Raw genomic sequence first — 17,371 nt, forward strand, 5'->3', positions numbered from 1 at the left:
AAATTATTTTGGATGAAAGTGCATTGTTCAGGCTTCTGCTCAGCATCTAATTTAGTGCCATTAATAAACTTAGAAGTTTCTTTTCCAGCATCATCCTAAACTTATTTGGTTTATCTTATCTAACCAAGATTTTATAAGAGTTAATTGTGAGGATTCATCAAACTTGCTTTTTAACAGCAGTAGTTGACAAATTTCATGTCCTTACTGAACCTTAGGTTCCTTTGCACCTAACTTCTAGACTCAAATGAAAACCTAAGACTTGTTAGTTTCCAATTCAATTCAATTGAATTCAATTCAATTCAATTCATAAAATAAAATAAAATAAAATAAAATAAAATAATAAAATAAAATCATAGCCTGACGTAATGAGAACAAGAAAAAGCCTTTAAAATGTGAATTTCTATGTTTAAAAAGCAGATAAGAAAGTGAAAAATACAACACGTTATTTCCTGAATTTCATTATTTTTAAGCTGATGTCATCACCTCTTGCGTTCTGAATTCTGAATATCTTTTACTGACAAAAATAATGAAATTCCTTCCTGTCACCTTAATTTGAATATTGTGTCCCACTACTCACAACCTGTGTTTTGAAGCTGTTCTGTAGAACCTTTCTGTAACATTTTTCCTGACCTTCTTATTGGACCTTCTGAATTTCTTGGAATCCTTATCTTTTCATTAGGGAAGGGAAGAGCAGAGCAGCCAGAAAAAAATTAGGAAAACAATGCCTTGGGGCTAACAGACACTACACTTAATACTGACCATTCTTGAAATGTCTACCAGACCTTTCAATCAATCCTCTACAGTGTCATTAAAGCATTCAAGCTCCATAAATTGCAATATTTGGAGGGAAAATTGCCACTAGTATATAGAGGTCCATTGTATTTACCTGTGATATACTTGTGATGATTACAAACATCAAATATTTTCTGATAGAAAACAAAGAAACAAACAAAAAAAAAAACACTAAGATGAAGGTTATGTGAATTATAACACAAATTATATTTATCCCATAGGTTAGATGAATAGCTTTAAGTAATTACAGCTTCAGGAGCAAGCCTTAGTATCAGACATCTGATGGCAAGAATCCATCTGAATACCAGTTTACAAACTAGAAACATGATCAGAAATGTGTTTGGTTCATTATTTTTATTAATTAAAAAGTATGCTATAAAATTCCAGCCTAGCGAGGGTTCATTTGCATTCAATCTTTAGACAAGGTTCTCACTTTGCATGAGATCTACCTCCACACCTAACAAGTCAAGACCTATGCAGTAGTAACACCACGTATAGCCCCCTTAAGAAGTGGGTAAGCCATGTCCAAGTGGTGTATGTAGTTCTTCTGCAGGGCCTCTGCCTTATAATGAGTTCAGCCCTGTCACACAAAAGCATTTGAAGTTTTAAAGTCAGGCATTAGAAACACAGTATTTAATAGCAATGTACTTTGAATCTGCCTCCTGGCTTTTAAGCCTTTGGTGTAGAATCTTTAGTACCAGAGAGTCTTTTGTAAATGGAAACTGAGGTCTTCAGGCATTCATAAAATTTAAGAAACTGATATTTAAAAAACCACTAAGTATCACAAGGCTCCTGATAAAAATTGTGAGAGCTGGCAAGACTTGCATCCTCTGAGAGGCATCTGAGACTTACAGAGATTGAGGCCAAACAAAACCTCTAGGAAAGAGGAAAACAGCCCTATGAATGCTCAGAAGAGAAACATACTTGGGACTGAATTTGCTGTGGTCTAGATTCTAAAAGCTTAGATTAAGTGTGTGATGCAGGTGTGAAAAAAAGTGAATCTGGGGACCACTGGGATGTAACATACATGCTAATTTGAAAGGATCTGGCACTGTTATGGAGAAAAAAATAGTGCAGAATGATGGCCAGTGATTTGCACATAATTTTAAAGATTGTGCTATACTTCAAAATATTATAAATGTCTATTCAAATGCATTAAAAACAGTCATCATTATCAAATCTGCAACAGACTTGCAGTATGTTACCGGCAATATTTTATCTGAAGTGTGTCATTGATACCCACGTGAATAAAAATCTAATGTAAAACCATCAAAAAAAAGGTCTGAAGACTTTTAAAGGGAGAAGAGTTATTAATCTGCAAAACAAAAACAGCCTTTGTTTCAGTGTTGTAAAGGAAGGAGGGAAAATATGAGAGAGGAATTGGAAAACTGCAGCTTTCGAGCATTTGGGCTGATTAAGTCTACAGATTGGGAGAAAGATATAGGAAAGAAGAGTACAGCAAAGCTTCTTTATCCAAATTAATCTCTTGAGTGACTGTCTTTCTTCAACTTACAATTATATTATTTTAGTAACTAAAGTCTTTTTCTAAGAAAGAAGTTCTAAACAATTAATTTTTTTATTTTTTATTTTTTTTATTTTTTCTGGAAAGGTACTATTGACTAATAGTTTTTATTTATTTATGTGTATATATATATTTATATTTATTTATTTATTTATTTTCCACATCACTGAAAGCAGATAACTGGCATAATGTTACTTTTCAATTGTGAGTAAATTCATCTTCAAAAATCCATCCAAAGCCTCACTGGGCAGAAGCAGTGGGAACTCTTGAGTGGTTCAGCACTTTAGAAAATCAAGAACCTTATTCAGAGCTCTAAGCAGAGATTTAACAATCTAACCTGAGGAACCCATTTTTTTTTTTTTTGGAAAATTTCAACCTGGCCCATTTAAAGACTCCTCTGGCAGAAAGCACCAGTGATTTAGTTGGGATTGTAAAGATTTACTATGCACTTTTCCTATCTTATTAGAGCCAGGAATGGAATCCACTTACTTGAATTTCTTTGGCTCTGAATACATACTGTTGAATAGTTTATGAAGTTGACATCCAGAGGTTAAATTTCTGTCTACCTTTCATTTCAGCTTTATAACTGTAACAAGTATATTTCCTTAAAACTTGTGGATTCTAAATCACGGAAAAAATATTTTTAATCTCACCGATATTAAAAACAAAACCAAAAGCCACACACTACGAATTCAACAGTAAAGTTATTAGACTACTTTGATGATTAAAAGAAAATTAAGAAAATATTGGGTTTGTAGATAGAATGTGCCTTTCTAAAAAAAAAAAAAACAAAAAAAACCAAAAAAACCTATTTTTGTGTAATTTTTTAGTTCTGCTAAATGTTTATAAAACAAACAGTTTCATTAAAGACTTTCATTGAAACATTTTCAAGAGAATAACTTTCTTGACTAATACTACTAACAATACATACATTCATTCTTCTCACTGTGTAGCAGCCCCTTATGCATGGGAATAAGAATGACTTTTTGCTGTGTATCTATCAGACAAGGACAGGATCTGTCTCTATCCTTTTCCTATATTTTCGCTCCAAATTAGTAGAAATAACAAGATTTTTTGACATCTACCTAGACATAAGGCTTCTTACTATTTAAGCCCTCTAATGCTATACTTGCTGCAGGTACCTCTGTCCTTACAGGTGTATAAAATATGCTGAATTCATCTTATAAGTTTAATAAAAAGAAAGTGGGGGCTGTCACCTCACCATTGCAGAGCCCAGGATGATGAAGAGGGTAGGCACGTTCTTAATATAAAACATCAGTGGAACAGCTCCAACACTTTCAGTCTGGCATGCGTTTGTATGGTCTACTGGATCACATCTATAATGACCATTAGATGGATACTGTGCTGCCTGTGACCCTTCACAGAGCTTGCTTTTATGGCTGGGGCAACCCAGCCTGATCCAAAGTGCAGTGAAGTCAATGGAGAGACTCAGCACCTTAAACAGATGGAACTGTGCTGATCCAAAGCCAGGACAGGAAACTCTGCGGAAACATAAGAGCTACCCTGTTTGTTGCCTTGAGTATTTGTTTAGTGTTTTGGAATTTACTGACTAAAGCTGCATGGAAGAAACTTGGCAGCCAGAGACATTTGCCAAGTTGTGTTATTTTGGTTGTATCAGAACTCCTGAAATAAACCGAGAACTCCAGTGAGACTTTTGTGTTCATGTCATAGCCTCCTTGAACTCACTCTACCCAACTGCTCAGGATCAACCTGGAATGTCAGACCTGCTGCAGTTCTGTTTAGTAAGGCAAAAATTTTGTTTAGAACATGATGTGTCCAGTTCTTCTCTCAGTTTACATCCATCTTCTACCTCTGTAGCCCATTGGATATAGTTGATACAGTTCAGATTTACTCCAACTTAGGAAAAGAGGAAAACTCAACAGACTAAATGTAGAGTCCAACAGAAACCCCATGAAATTTGAATTTCTTCAAGTGGCCACCATGCTATATTTCCTATCACCGAAACAAGAATTAACTGAGGTGGCAACATCCATTAGTTAACCAACCAGATAGAAGCATAGTCTTGTGTTCCATACTCAGAAGCGGCTATTATGCTGACTGAAAGTTTCAATAAAAACACACTTCTGAAAATCAAAACACATCACATTTTGGGTAGAGTAGACATGAAAAAAGGAGCCTACAGATGATTCGGCTGGAGTTTGTGTTCATTAGGAGGGTTAATACAAATGTTCCTGATTGTTTCTGTTGTTTATGAATCTCGACCTTCAGAACAGTGCTGAAATGTGCTGTCTCCTAAAGATGTTCCCTACCGATATGACACACACTTTGCATTGTTTCACTGCACACAAGCATTAATATCCCAGAGGTAACCCACCCTTCTTTTAACGGCTGGTGACAGGTCCAATGGCTGAGCAAAAATCAGTTGAAGGAAAGGGAAGTCTTGTCGGAAATGAGATTAATCTTGTAACGAATGTTCAGCCCTGATAACCCATCTGTGCAGAGAACTGCTTTAACTGGAGAGCAATTAACCTTCACCTGACAAGCTCTGTCCAACCGTTATAAACAACATTAAAGGCACAGGATCCCCCTCTTTTTCCCTCTTTATGTAGACTAAACAATCAGATTATGAATTCCATGAAAACGGTACATGCAACTGTGCCTTGATGACAAATCACAGGAAAATTTTTTAAAAGGTAATGGCTGCATGGAAATCATGAAAAAAAAAAAACAACTGTCTGGCCACCACTTTAGTGAGTTGCTCTGATTAGTAAAAATCGAGCATTTCCAAGGGAATACCTTACGCATGAGGAAAGCTGAAGTGAATATGCCAAAGACTAACAATAATAAAAATGTATGCAAGTAGATAAGAGCTGGCTAATCACGTCCCAGGGACATTCCTTTCAGGATGGAGTATGTACTTCCCCAACACTGCTGTGAACACAAAGCCAAGGGGCAACATCCTAGAGCTTCTTCACCCATGGCCTCGTGGAAGTTACTTATCACAACTAGATTCAACTGGAAGAACCCATCTTCAGGAACTGGGCTTTTGGGTCAGGTCCCCACAGGACCAAATCTCCTGTCTGACAGCCAGTGTTCCAAGCAATGTGTTCACTTCATTCTTTAAAGAGTCATTAAATCCACCCTGATTCCCAGCCTGATAGACCAAAACACAAAGTTAAACATCTGCCCCTCCCACAGTAGCCTAAGGGAATAACTGAACATGGATCTGTTCTTCAGAGATGAAAAGGAATGATCTATGAGAAGCCACAATAGCTAAGTACTACTCAACTCTACAGGGAAAGGCCGAGATACTGATCACAGTCACAGCGGCAGAGACCTGGAGTGAAACCATGGGAGTCATTGGCAGAACAATGAACGATATTTGGGCTGAGCTCATGAATCACTTGGGTGAAAGCCTGTCCCTAGTCAAGCCATTGGCCAAATATTTTTGACTTCATTTTAGCCAGTTTCACTTCAGGTTTCCTAAATCCTCATTCATTCTATTCACATGCCTGAAAGCAATTACTCTGAAGTTACGTTTAACAGTGGAGGTTTTCTGTCTTCGTTTACTTTTCTTTTGTTCTAGGTTTCTCTTGTTCTTACCAGAAGTTTAAATGTACAGCTTAGTCATGGTTTTATTTCTGTGTGCAGTGAAGCAAAATTTCCATTTCAGTTATTTTGGTTGAATATATATGTCAGTGTGAATTGCAAGAGATGGCCGTGACTCTTTAATATCCAGAACATGTTATTTGTTGGAGAAGTACACCTCAAGTGCTAGTGAAACATATGTTTTATTTGATTATGCATACAAGTAAGGGAAGGATGCAGGCAACAAGCTTGAATATGGGGGAAGGTTGCTTGCTCTTAATCTGACAAAATAACACTATGTTGAACCATCTCAATTTGCATTATCATAAAATGCAGGGCCACCTGTAATACCATTGCAGAATAAAAGAGAAAAAAGGTATTTCGTAGTCCAATGTATTGGTTCTAAACTTTTACACAAACAGATCTGTTGTACTGTAGCTTAAATATTTAAATAGTAACAGGTAGAACATTACCTTTATATTAAGCAAGAAGGGCTTAGATCTTTTCAGTGAATTAGACATTAACAGATAGGAAGTTCCTATTGAAAGCATTTCCTGTATTGGTAGTCCCTGATTTTGGCAACTTATCTTAGTAGGAAATGAATGCAGGAAGTATCTGTCTACAGACCCTTTATCATCAAGGTAATTGCTGTGGCAGCATTTTACTGTTTATCGAGGTAATAAACATATAGTCTAAAAAAAGATGTTTTTCAACTTTAAAGAATGAAGTTTAAAAAAAAATCTTATGGGCTAGCATTTTCTTTATGCAAAATCTTCCATGTAGAATTTATATGCTGCCACTTGTTTCTCTCCACACAGCTGTAATTAGGGATTTGTTGCATGAAACATTTCCCTTTCCAAGTGTCATTACAGCTCCTATAACCTAAGGAAGAGGAGTGCAAGTCCACATGCTTGTAGCTTTTTTCCCCAGTTATAACACTGTTTCTCTGTATCTTGCTCTCTGATCTGTATTAAGTCAGGTAGTTCTTCCACTTCCTGTAAAAAGCTACTCACCACTCCTTCCTTCAGGTATTTGCATATACCCAGTCCTTGTAATTTGTTATTCTATTTCCTTCCCATCTTTCAGGCACTGCTTTAACAGACAAAATATGCATTTCACTCAGCAAGTTGGATCTTTTCCTAGTGTGAAAGGGTTAACATCAGCCTAGTGACACCATCAGTTGCAATACACACTCCAAATAAACATACCATGCAAGTGAAGGGAGACATTGAATCATATGCCTCCCTTGCATTTATTAATTTCCAAAATCTAATTGAAAGACAGTTTGTCTGGTCCATTGTACAGAGATGGTCACTTGGTGTGTCCTTCAGACTAGCTTTAGAAAAATTGCTATACCTCATCATTCTTTTTTTCTTTTTAATGTTTTGATTGTCATTTTATTAATTTTATTTTGAAACAAATTAGATTTATGACATGATAATTACCAGAGCTGGTAATCACTTATTTGAACACAGTAGTATTTTGTTGTTGCTGTTGTTTGCTTGTTTGTTTTGTTTTTTTGTTTTTTAAATTACTAATATTTCCTGGTTATTATCAACGATTAACCAATGTCTAATGGCTCTAATAATGTTACTATCTGCACAGTAAAAATCATCAACCTGGTACCTAAGCATGCACGGCAAGGAAAGAAAGAACTTCCTTGTGATACAGGATTGCAGCCTGAATCTCCTGATTCAGACTGGGATTTGAACCAGGGTTCCTGAAACAACTTCTCCCTCTGTTCAGTGAGGTGAGCTGTTTATACAGTCCCTCTTTTAAGGGTGGGGTGAGGGGGATTAGGGGAGTCAGGGAATAAACTGAGGGACACGGCACTATCCAACCTCAGTCAGGCTTGTTAGCAATATTTTAAATAAACCCTGCAACCATAAAGACAGATACATCCTTTAAGGAAATAATTGATTCCTTTTTCTAATAAGTGCTTTGGAGTTTCTGTATTGTCTGTTTTGAACACAGGAAAATTTATTCTATAGTACACAAACAGGACAGCAGGATGACAAGCAGAACACATGCATATTTTGTCAGACTCTTGGCGCTTTATTACTGGCAACGCGAAAAAATGTTGGCATTTCTCTACTGTAGAATTATCTAACAAAGGAAATTAATTTTTAACTAGTTAATAATGAATCTGATAGAATTCATGTTGCAGTCAATGGATTTATTTATTTATTTTTGTTAATTTGACAAGGTTTGGAACAGCATGTGATACTCCCTACTATATCACTTTTACTTTGCTTAAATTGGTAATACAAGTAATACAAACCTGATTGTTCTATTTCTTTTCTCCACTTTATTGATTTTCAAAATAATTCTGCTGGCTTGATGTAGAAGCTTACGTTATGAAGCCTACTTTCTTGTGAGTGAACAGCATTATATATTTTTACTGGATTATAAACTGTCACATGGAAAATAAATATCTTCTTTTGGCATTAACATTTGTTAGAAATACTTTTTTATTTATCTTTCAGCAACTCATTCTCCAAGAGCACTAGATTCTTTAAATGTTATTTCTGAAAACCTTTTTTAACTCACGGACCTTACTGAAAAACATTTTGTTAAGAGATAATATAGTTCTTGTTAAGAAACAAACAAACAAGCCAACCAATCCAGACAGTCAAACATACACATATTCCAGCTGTTGTTCCTTGCCTGGGGACTTACTTCTGGAAAGCAAGATCCTTATATTGGAGTTAGTTTTGGCATATATAGCCACAAACCAGCTTGAGTTAAATGACTGATGATTAAAAGCAAAAGAAAACAAAAATCCCCCAAATATCATCTGTTCTTGTATGACTATTTTTTACTCAAAATTTTACATTTATGTTTAAGTCAGAAATAATGTTTTACCTGGAAATAACTACAGTCTGACTCTACCGCCTTTATTGGAACAAAATCTTCCTGAAATTGGTGGAAACTTTGAATTAAGAAGATCAGGCTAAGTGGTTTAAGGCACTCTTTCTACTCTTGTTTTTGATTCATCGGAGCTCTTAGATGTGTGCTTGGCTTTAAGAAGGTAGTGCTATAACACCAAAGCCAATTGAAGTATTTACAGTCTTAAAGTACACCATTGAATCATTTCCTAACTGAGATGAGAACAAAACAGAAAAATCTTCAATTTTTTATTTTTATTATTTTTAATGCAAGGAACATAAGTACAAATTGCTGTATTAGTTCTATTAACCTCAGTGCAGATGCAGTCCTCTAAACAAAGACTTGAACATTTCCATATGCCAAGAACAGGGTTTTTTAAGTGCTTTCAGCTTCCCTTGATTTGGAAATATTTGAATGAGTACTTAACCTTTAAAAAGAAAGTGAGAGAAAAGTAATGGTATAGAGAGAAACACAGACTAAGATTTCTCACAAAAAAATTTGCCACTATACATATATATTCCTTTAATCAGTATTTCCATACACTTTCAAGCTTTAGAAACCACAATGATTCTCCTGCCCTTTATCAAGGACACAGACTTTTTCTCCCAGAAAGCACAGCTTCCACACAAACATTACATTAGAAATCAATAATGAAAGGGTAACATGCACATATTTAGTAGTAAATTAAAGAAATATTTCCATGTGTAATCAATTAGTCTTTGTAAAGTCAAGATAATGTACTAAATAGCTTTTCTAAAAATAAGTGTAATTGTACTGGCAAGCAGGGAAAAGAAATATAACAAGGTCTGCTACATGGCAAGGAAATATAATTCCAGTTGTATTTTTCTATTTCATGTTTTTTCCTTCACTATTGGATAATGGCAAAAACCAAAACGACCTTCAGGATAAGTATTTTTACTTCATTCCAAGGTAAAGCTTGAGTAATTTTTGCTTCATTATAAAACAACAACAACAACAACAAACAAAACAAAACAAAACAGAGAAACAAAGACAGATGCCTTATTCAGAAGCTCATGATGTTTTCTAAAATTCTGTTTACTATAACTAATGGGATGCTTATAATTAGCAGTGCTGTATTGATTCAATAGTCTTCAGCTTCAGGGCTCTGCACCTTTGTGTTACCGCACACATCTGCCAGGTGCTGCTTGTGCCAGAAGAAAACACGTCACCTTAGCACTGAAATCCTGACTGCTAGGCTTCCCCCTTTTGAAAAAGCCCTTTTTCAAGCCTTCGAATGCCAGAAAAATGTCACAGTGAGATTAACTCTACTACATCAGGTAGACGGAAGTGAATACATTAGAAATACAAGCCTCCTAACTGTGTGCAGAAACTCAAACACTGCCTGCAGAGGCGCAACCCCCCGTTTTCTCTCTGCAATTTCTTAAGCTGTTCCCTGGGGAGCCAACTGTGCTCCAGTGACACAGTGGGGTCCCTGGCTGAGTGAGGTGGCCCCCCGACTTGTGGCAAGCTATCTGGGAGGTGATCTTCTCACCTGCCGGCTCACATCACGGGAGAGCAGGAGGGGCCCCAAAATTTACAGGGATGTTTGGCTTCAGCAACCAGCCCCAGTTAAGCCAGTCCAGTTTCTCATTGGTCCTGTGGGTCTGAATGCAGGTTTGTGATAGGAGAAGAAAGAACTAAGCAGCATTACTGGAGGCCACCTTTGCATGTGTATAAATCTGGCACAATTTCTACCTGGTTATGAACAACCACAACCCAATTTTCACAAGTAATGACTCCATGGCTTCCCTAAAGGCAAGAGTGGGTTCCTGGTGCAGAGCTCCCACAGACGGCTTCCCACCTCCCCTGGCCACAGCCTGGTGGCTGGGCTGCCCCTTGCTGGCAAGCAGCACAGGCCATTATTTTGAAATTTCAGAAACGTCAGCGAAATCATACTACATAACTGTTTAGCAAAAGCACAAGCACCCTCTTGGCCTTCAGATGGAAATTCTTTATTTCAGAAACCTCTCAGTTAAATTACTTCTTTATGTACTCAGTATAGAAGAGGAATTGAATCTCTTTGGACTGGCTTAGCCTCATGTCAAAGTACATTTCCTGCACCTAGAATGCAAAGCACCTGTCATTTCTTTCCAGTCATTTTACACTTTACACTCGCATAAATAAAATACTTGCTTCAGAATACTAGGCCTTCCCAACCCTTTGGGTGCTGAAATCCACAACAATTTGGGGTGCAGATTTCACTCCGCAGGGTTCACACTCCCAGATGAGGAGACAAAAATGTACATTTTTCCACCCAGGAGGCTTTGCTGCCTGCATTGCATTAACAGGTTGCACAATACACAACTGCACACAATGTCTTCTCATCACACTGTTAGGTGGAGGTGAAATAGCAATGATGAGATATTGTTTATAATCACTTACCTATTACAATTAAACAAATAGAAAATGTCATATATATATATATGCTCCTCAAAGTATACGTAGTATCAAATCTCATTGTGCCTTTATTTTGAAGAAAAAATTCCCATCAGCATTGAGAGTGCATTCTGTTTAATAGACACCAAAATCCACATTACTCTCTCAGTACATAGCTTTTTTTCAGCAATGTAATACTTGCCTCCCTGAGCCTTGAAATTTTCATATAGAGCCTGATCCTGTCCTGTCTTGTGTGCTCTGAAATACACAGTGAAACCAAAGGGAATTCAGCTGTTTCAGGAGCTATTTAGCAAAACAGATACTGGACAGCAATGCAGAGTAGATTCAGATCTGTGTTTCTATAGATAGCCTCTCAGAAGCATCAGCGATTACAAAAATAGAAGGTTCATTATTCTTCTTAACCACATTGTCTTCAGGCAAGACTTTCAGAATTTAAAAACTATAACAAATAGCATCCTATGATCTTTAAAATGTCAACAACTACGCAGAAGTTACTGAGAAATCAAACTTCAGCTCCACTTAGCTAATGGCCAGCACCGCTGCCATTCCATATCTCTTACTAAATCTCTGGCATAATCAGAAAAGTATAAAAATACACAATACCATGAAGAGAACAAATACCTTGATCCCAAATCTGATAATACAGTGCTGCTGAGTCCTCACTGTACCTCACATGCTGTTTTGCTCTTTACGCAAAATTAGTTTCACTATCGCAAAACATTTAGTTGAAGTTACACTTCTGCAATTAATCACAGCTATTGTTATATCTATAACTGCTATCTGTTGCAAAACAGAAAGAAGCAAAAGCTCAATAGATAGACATTTAGATTTACTCCAGTTTCTAAGTGACACAACCTGAAAAACTCAGCAAAGCCATTCTTAAAACAAAACAAACAAACAAACAAATAAAAACCAACAAAAAAGCCACAAAACATGCACCGAGGTAAATTTATAAGCCTACAAGAGAATTTTATTGTCCAAAAAATTAAAAGAAAAAGAACACACACACAAGATCTTGCCACCACTATTAAAATGACCTTACGAAAAGTCTTGAGTATCAGTTTAGAGTTTCTAGAAAAGCACATCATTAACTTCTGCAGGACATGGAAAGAAGAGCTGGTGCCTCTCATTCCCGCTTGCTAGTATTTGTGTCCCCATCAACACGAGAAACATTTAAAAGTATCCAAAAGGCTAGTACTCTTAGGAACCCTTTTTTTCCTTTCGGTGCACACCCTCTCCCCTTCTGGCAGTCCGCAAACACATCCAAGTTGTCAGAATGATACCTACAAGAAATTTCAGAAGCTCTCATAAAAGGGCTTCGCATATGCAATCCACAGCACTGAACAGTGAATTTAAAAAAACCAATTTTTTTTCCGAGTTTGAAGTTTTTAAGCCTTGCGGATGGTTGGAGTAGGAAAAAGGAAATTTACTAGGCAGTACAAAGGAAATCTTGTTGTCCTCTATTGTGGCAGTGGGGGTGTTGCCCAATTCTAACTTATCTAGGTTGATAAAGGAAACCAAAGAACACGCTACTGAAAAAAATTCCAACAAAAAGGTACGCCTTTCTTACCTTAATAGTGCTTGCCATAATGTGATCAAGATTATTGATTGCTAATAATTGCTAATAATAATTATTGCTTCGCTCTGACCAGAAAGAAGTTTTGATGAGGTTGTTTAGAGCGGATGAGATTGTGCTAACTCTGGGAAATGAAGTCAGCCAATGGCAGGAAGAGGTTTCTATTGGTCCTGGCCACTGCAGCTCGAAGAAACAGGATATTTGGGAGTGAAGAGATAAGAGTCCTAAAACAATGTTGTTTTTCTTGATGATATGTGACTAAAATCTTTTTTTTTTTTTTCCTAACAAAAAAAGTCTACTGCCTGTGACTGCCTAGGCAGGTGTGATCTGATGTGCAGTAAGTGTTACATGCCACTCTGAGGCAGGATGCAGATGTCAGCTGAAATGGGCCACATTCGGCACGGGTTTCAAGCAGTCTGCTCACTGGGGAATTGCTGATTCAGGGCCACAGCCAGACTGGGTATAAGCGGGTGTATCTCCAAATATGTTAATGCAGTCTAGCCGGCTTACACTGCATCTATATTTGTCCATTACACTCATAACTGGATCCGTAGCCTATTGACACTTTCTAGCCTACCAGATCTAGCACGTTTGTTCTTAGACAAGACGTGAGTAGATTGGTGACAGTAATTTCTTCTCGATACCTCTTTCTCACTGAGGAAAGGAAGCCACAGAAAGACATGCATTTCTTAAACAAATGTCTGAATACCTTAAACAGTCTTACATTGTCCATGCTCTTAGATTAGTTAGTTCACAGCTTTTCTTGCTCTCTCCATGCATGAAAATCAGATGGTTTCACTTGCGATTCCCTTCCTGGTTTGAACACGATAGCTGTTTTTTATACTGTTATATATTTATTTGTCCTTTTGTAACAGTTGGCCATTACAGGGCACCCCAAAACTCCAAGCTGTGCAAAAAAAAATACTGTCCCTACCCTAGGCCCTTGCTTAGGAGTGCTGAACTCCAAAAAAAAAGAGGAAAAAAATAAAGAAAAAAAATAAAGGAAAAGAAGAAAAAGAAGAAGAAAGAGTTTGGGAATGAGAAAGGCAAAGTGTTTTGGCAGTGTCAGGCAGTGCAAAAACACACACACAAAGATCCAGTACTGGCACAACCCTCTTGCTCTTTTAAGTCTTGCAATATTTTCTGTTTTTGTCAAAGACAAGAGAATGTAAAGATTGCAAGCTTTCAGCTGAGGGACAAAGCTCGAGAAGAGGACTCTCAAAAATGTAAAGAAAAAAAAGGTCAGAATGTATTACTTCTTAACTAGTCTTGTAATTTTTAAAAGCTGCTCTGACTGTAACCGGCTTCTGATTTTTCAGTACCTGCTATAGCAACATCAAACCATTGGACATTTTATTTGAAAGCACTGCAGCACTGGGTAAACAATTCCCACTGTAGCAGGGTCCTGCCCTCTGACCAGGAACTCTGATGGGGTAAAAAAAAAAAAGTGTAAGAAATAGTGATGGCTTGTAGTAGCAGTATTTAGTAGAGGTAGATGACCTCATCTTTTCCCAGTGCCTTCCTTTCTTGCTCTTTATGAAAAGAAAAGGAAACCTGCTTTTGACTGCTAGCAATTGGTATGCACTTTTTCCAAACAGTACACGCTGACAGAGGTGGCAGTACCATAAGTCCCAGTTCACTCTTTTCCTACTATCCTGACCCAAAGAAGGTGAGAGGTGGCCATGTACTCCTCCGGAGCAGCATCTGGAGGACATGAAGTACTACCTGCCTGGCACGAAGGCATTTGTCCTTCAGGCACTGGTCCACCTCACACGAGGCAGGGCAGAGAAAAAGCTCCATCCACCCCTGCTGATGGAAATGGTCCCCTGAGGACCACGTATTGGGAAATCCCAGGACACAGCGTTTGTGCTTGCACAAAAAGCACAGGACCAGTGCAATAGGGAGCTGGCAGAGTTATAGTGTGTCACCTAGCTGGGCCTCTCTCCCTGCTCATCTCCAGCTGCCTCGAAGCCTTGGGGCCTCCTCAGCCAGCCCACAGGGCTGAGGAAAGCCTCAGCACCCTTCAGATGCTAATGGAGAGACTGAGGGCAGCAGGTGCCCTGCTTTTACACCCTCAACTGGGCTCTGAGATGTCACAGGATCTATCCCCCTGTACAAGTTTAGCTTGAATTTATAGCTCACTTCAAGGAGCTCTGGTTTCTTCCATTGCAAAGATGATTTCTGGTCCCTTCAGAGCAATCCAGTGTCAGCACTGCTGTGCAATAATTTATGTCCTCTATGAGTTTATTCATATATATTCATTTATTCATATATAAATTCAGAGTTACACTGCTGAATGTCTTCTTGAGGCCTACATTCATCAACTTACTGTGCTTCTGCAGAGTAGGTAACTTCTGGTAACTTTCCTATTCTCATTATGAGCAGTAAGAAAAGAAAGCAATTTACAGTAATTGTATTTCATGGGGATGTTGATTTCCTCCCTTTTCATCTCCAAACAATGAATAAGTCAGCCAAAAGATTAGAACCTTTTTCTTGAAATTTCAGTGTTGTACAATGTTTCAGTTGGGTGACTTCCACTCTAGTTAAGCCCATAATACTTTACTTTTTTTTTCTTAAATATATTGAGACGCTTGAAGTATCCAGCTCTCCAGTGGGTGGGATCTAACAAATTCATTCACAAGCAGGATTTAGTAACGATTCTTCTCCAGCCTGTCTCCATATATACAAACCTCTTGTTGATTTCTGTAGGGCTTTTGGAAGCATAAATCAGGCAATATCAGACTCTGCTGAGCTCTATTATTATTATTACATGAATTTTGCAGAGCCCACAGCCTGGTAAAGATTTTGCCATTTTAAACTGGCACACATTCTGTGCCAAAGAATTCAATGAAGTTTATTTGACTTTCAAGCCAATACCCACAGGCAGATTTCTGAGTGCTTACGCTTATGTTGATCCAATTGTGAGGCAGAGCTTTGGCATAGTAAAGAAAGGAAAATATTGGGTTATCAAATCACCATCATCCAGTTGCAAAAGAAAAATAGTACAAACACTTCTACTATTATTCTCTTTTCTGCATTTTGTTAAGATTAAATAGAAAGAAAATATGTTTTTGTTATGTTAGGCAACTATGCGCTATTGTCTGTAATAATGGTGTATGAGTTTGAAAAAATGTGTCTTTGTCAACAAACAAAATGAAAACATAAAAAAGTATTAAAGAGCATTAGAAAGGCATACAAGCAACCCAACACTGCTTTTCTCCATAATTTCTCCCTCAAGCTTGTCATCTCAATTTGTCTGGGCTACTTTTTGTTGAATTTTTTTTTTTTTTTTTACATTCAAGCCTGCATCTAGAAACCACAGCAACAAAACACTGCCTTATCTGCTTAACACTACATATGTGCTTAAGTTTCTTGATCAAAACAAGATTTTTACACATGCTTTAAAGTTACAGCTGTGCACTTGTTCTTTCCTGGATACAGACAGGGTAAAACACTGCTTTGTGTGCCTTCCATCTTTAGGACTAAAGAGTTCCCTCTTTAAAGAAGAGTTTTTCTGCACTGGAGACCAAAGACAGATTTAGTCTGACCATGCAAAAGAGGCGATTAGATTGGGTCCTAAAATAAGAAGATGAATATCCAAAGAAAAAAATTGTGCTCGTTGAAGCCTTTATGGAATGTAGCAGAGGTATGTCCTGTATGTGTGTACTCACCTAACGACAAGTAAAATATTTCTGAAGCAACCATTCTTCATGCTATTAGAAATGATCCTACAACTTTACAAAACAATCAATTCTCATATTTTTTATATCATATGTGCTGGAGTGTTAGGATGTGGGAAATATATTACAGTATTCCCTATGTAAACAGCTCTGCAATCCATCTTGCTGTCTGGGAGGTAAACCAAGAATGTTGCTCCCAGCCCTGGCTGACCAAGAGGTTAGAGGCAACTTCTAATATCCTCACTGAAGCCACTAGGTCTTTTACTTTCACAACCCTAGTTCAGCAGTCTGCCCAGAGAGCTTCTTTCCTTTTCAGTCTCTCAACTGCTATAGCACTGCTAATAACATGGCCTTTGTCCCTTTAACTGTACATACTTCTTTACATTATAAATACCTCTCTTTAAATTCATCTGGGTGATCTGAGGACACATTTGTCTCATCTGTTACACTTAGTGTGTGTATATACAGCATTTGTGGGTAAGCAAGGCAAGGCAAGGCAAGGCAAGGCAAGGCAAGGCAAGGAAAGGATAAAAGCAAACTCTGTTCCTTTTATCAGTATTCCAGGTAAAAAAAAAAAAGATGTTCCACTTTAGGCAGAACCTGGTTACAAGTCAAAAAAATTGACTTCAATAAAGGACTTTGCATTGCTTTTATTTTTTTAAGTAGATTTTAAGAAACTTAGGGAAATTAGTGCTACTTCATGGTACTGTAAAGGTCTTAATCCTCTAAAAAGACGTAGCATTTTGCTTAAATGTAGCTCTGAATGTTTTGTTCAGCTTGGCCATGCTCCGCTTGGTGTGTGAGGGCCAAATAAGCTCTTATCAAGTTTTCACCACACGCTTCAACGGGACTTCCTCCCTTTAATTCATGGCTTTCAGCTGGTTCTGAAGAAAATGTCAGCAAATCTGTTCACAGAGGGGGAAA

At 37.5% G+C, this 17,371-nt stretch overlaps 1 protein-coding gene across 6 annotated transcripts in view; it reads right to left on the minus strand.

The window, feature by feature from the left end:
• The window catches only part of ERG (ETS transcription factor ERG), a 148,237-nt gene that overhangs the window by 53,621 nt on the left and 77,245 nt on the right, over nt 1–17,371 (minus strand). For 2 of the 6 annotated variants that reach the window (XM_080573673.1, XM_080573671.1), the window contains exon 1: nt 12,762–12,926. The exons of 2 other annotated variants lie outside the window; for them this stretch is intronic. In XM_080573673.1, the coding sequence (XP_080429799.1) occupies nt 12,762–12,779 (18 nt within the window). In that variant the 5' untranslated portion in view covers nt 12,780–12,926. Of the gene's footprint in view, nt 1–3,536; nt 12,470–12,761; nt 12,927–17,371 lie in introns of those variants that run through there. 2 more of the 6 variants (XM_080573672.1, XM_080573668.1) reach the window with 2 other exon arrangements.

Source organism: Anser brachyrhynchus, assembly GCF_964034855.1.
Source record: "Anser brachyrhynchus genome assembly, chromosome: 1".
NCBI lineage: Eukaryota > Metazoa > Chordata > Aves > Anseriformes > Anatidae > Anser > Anser brachyrhynchus.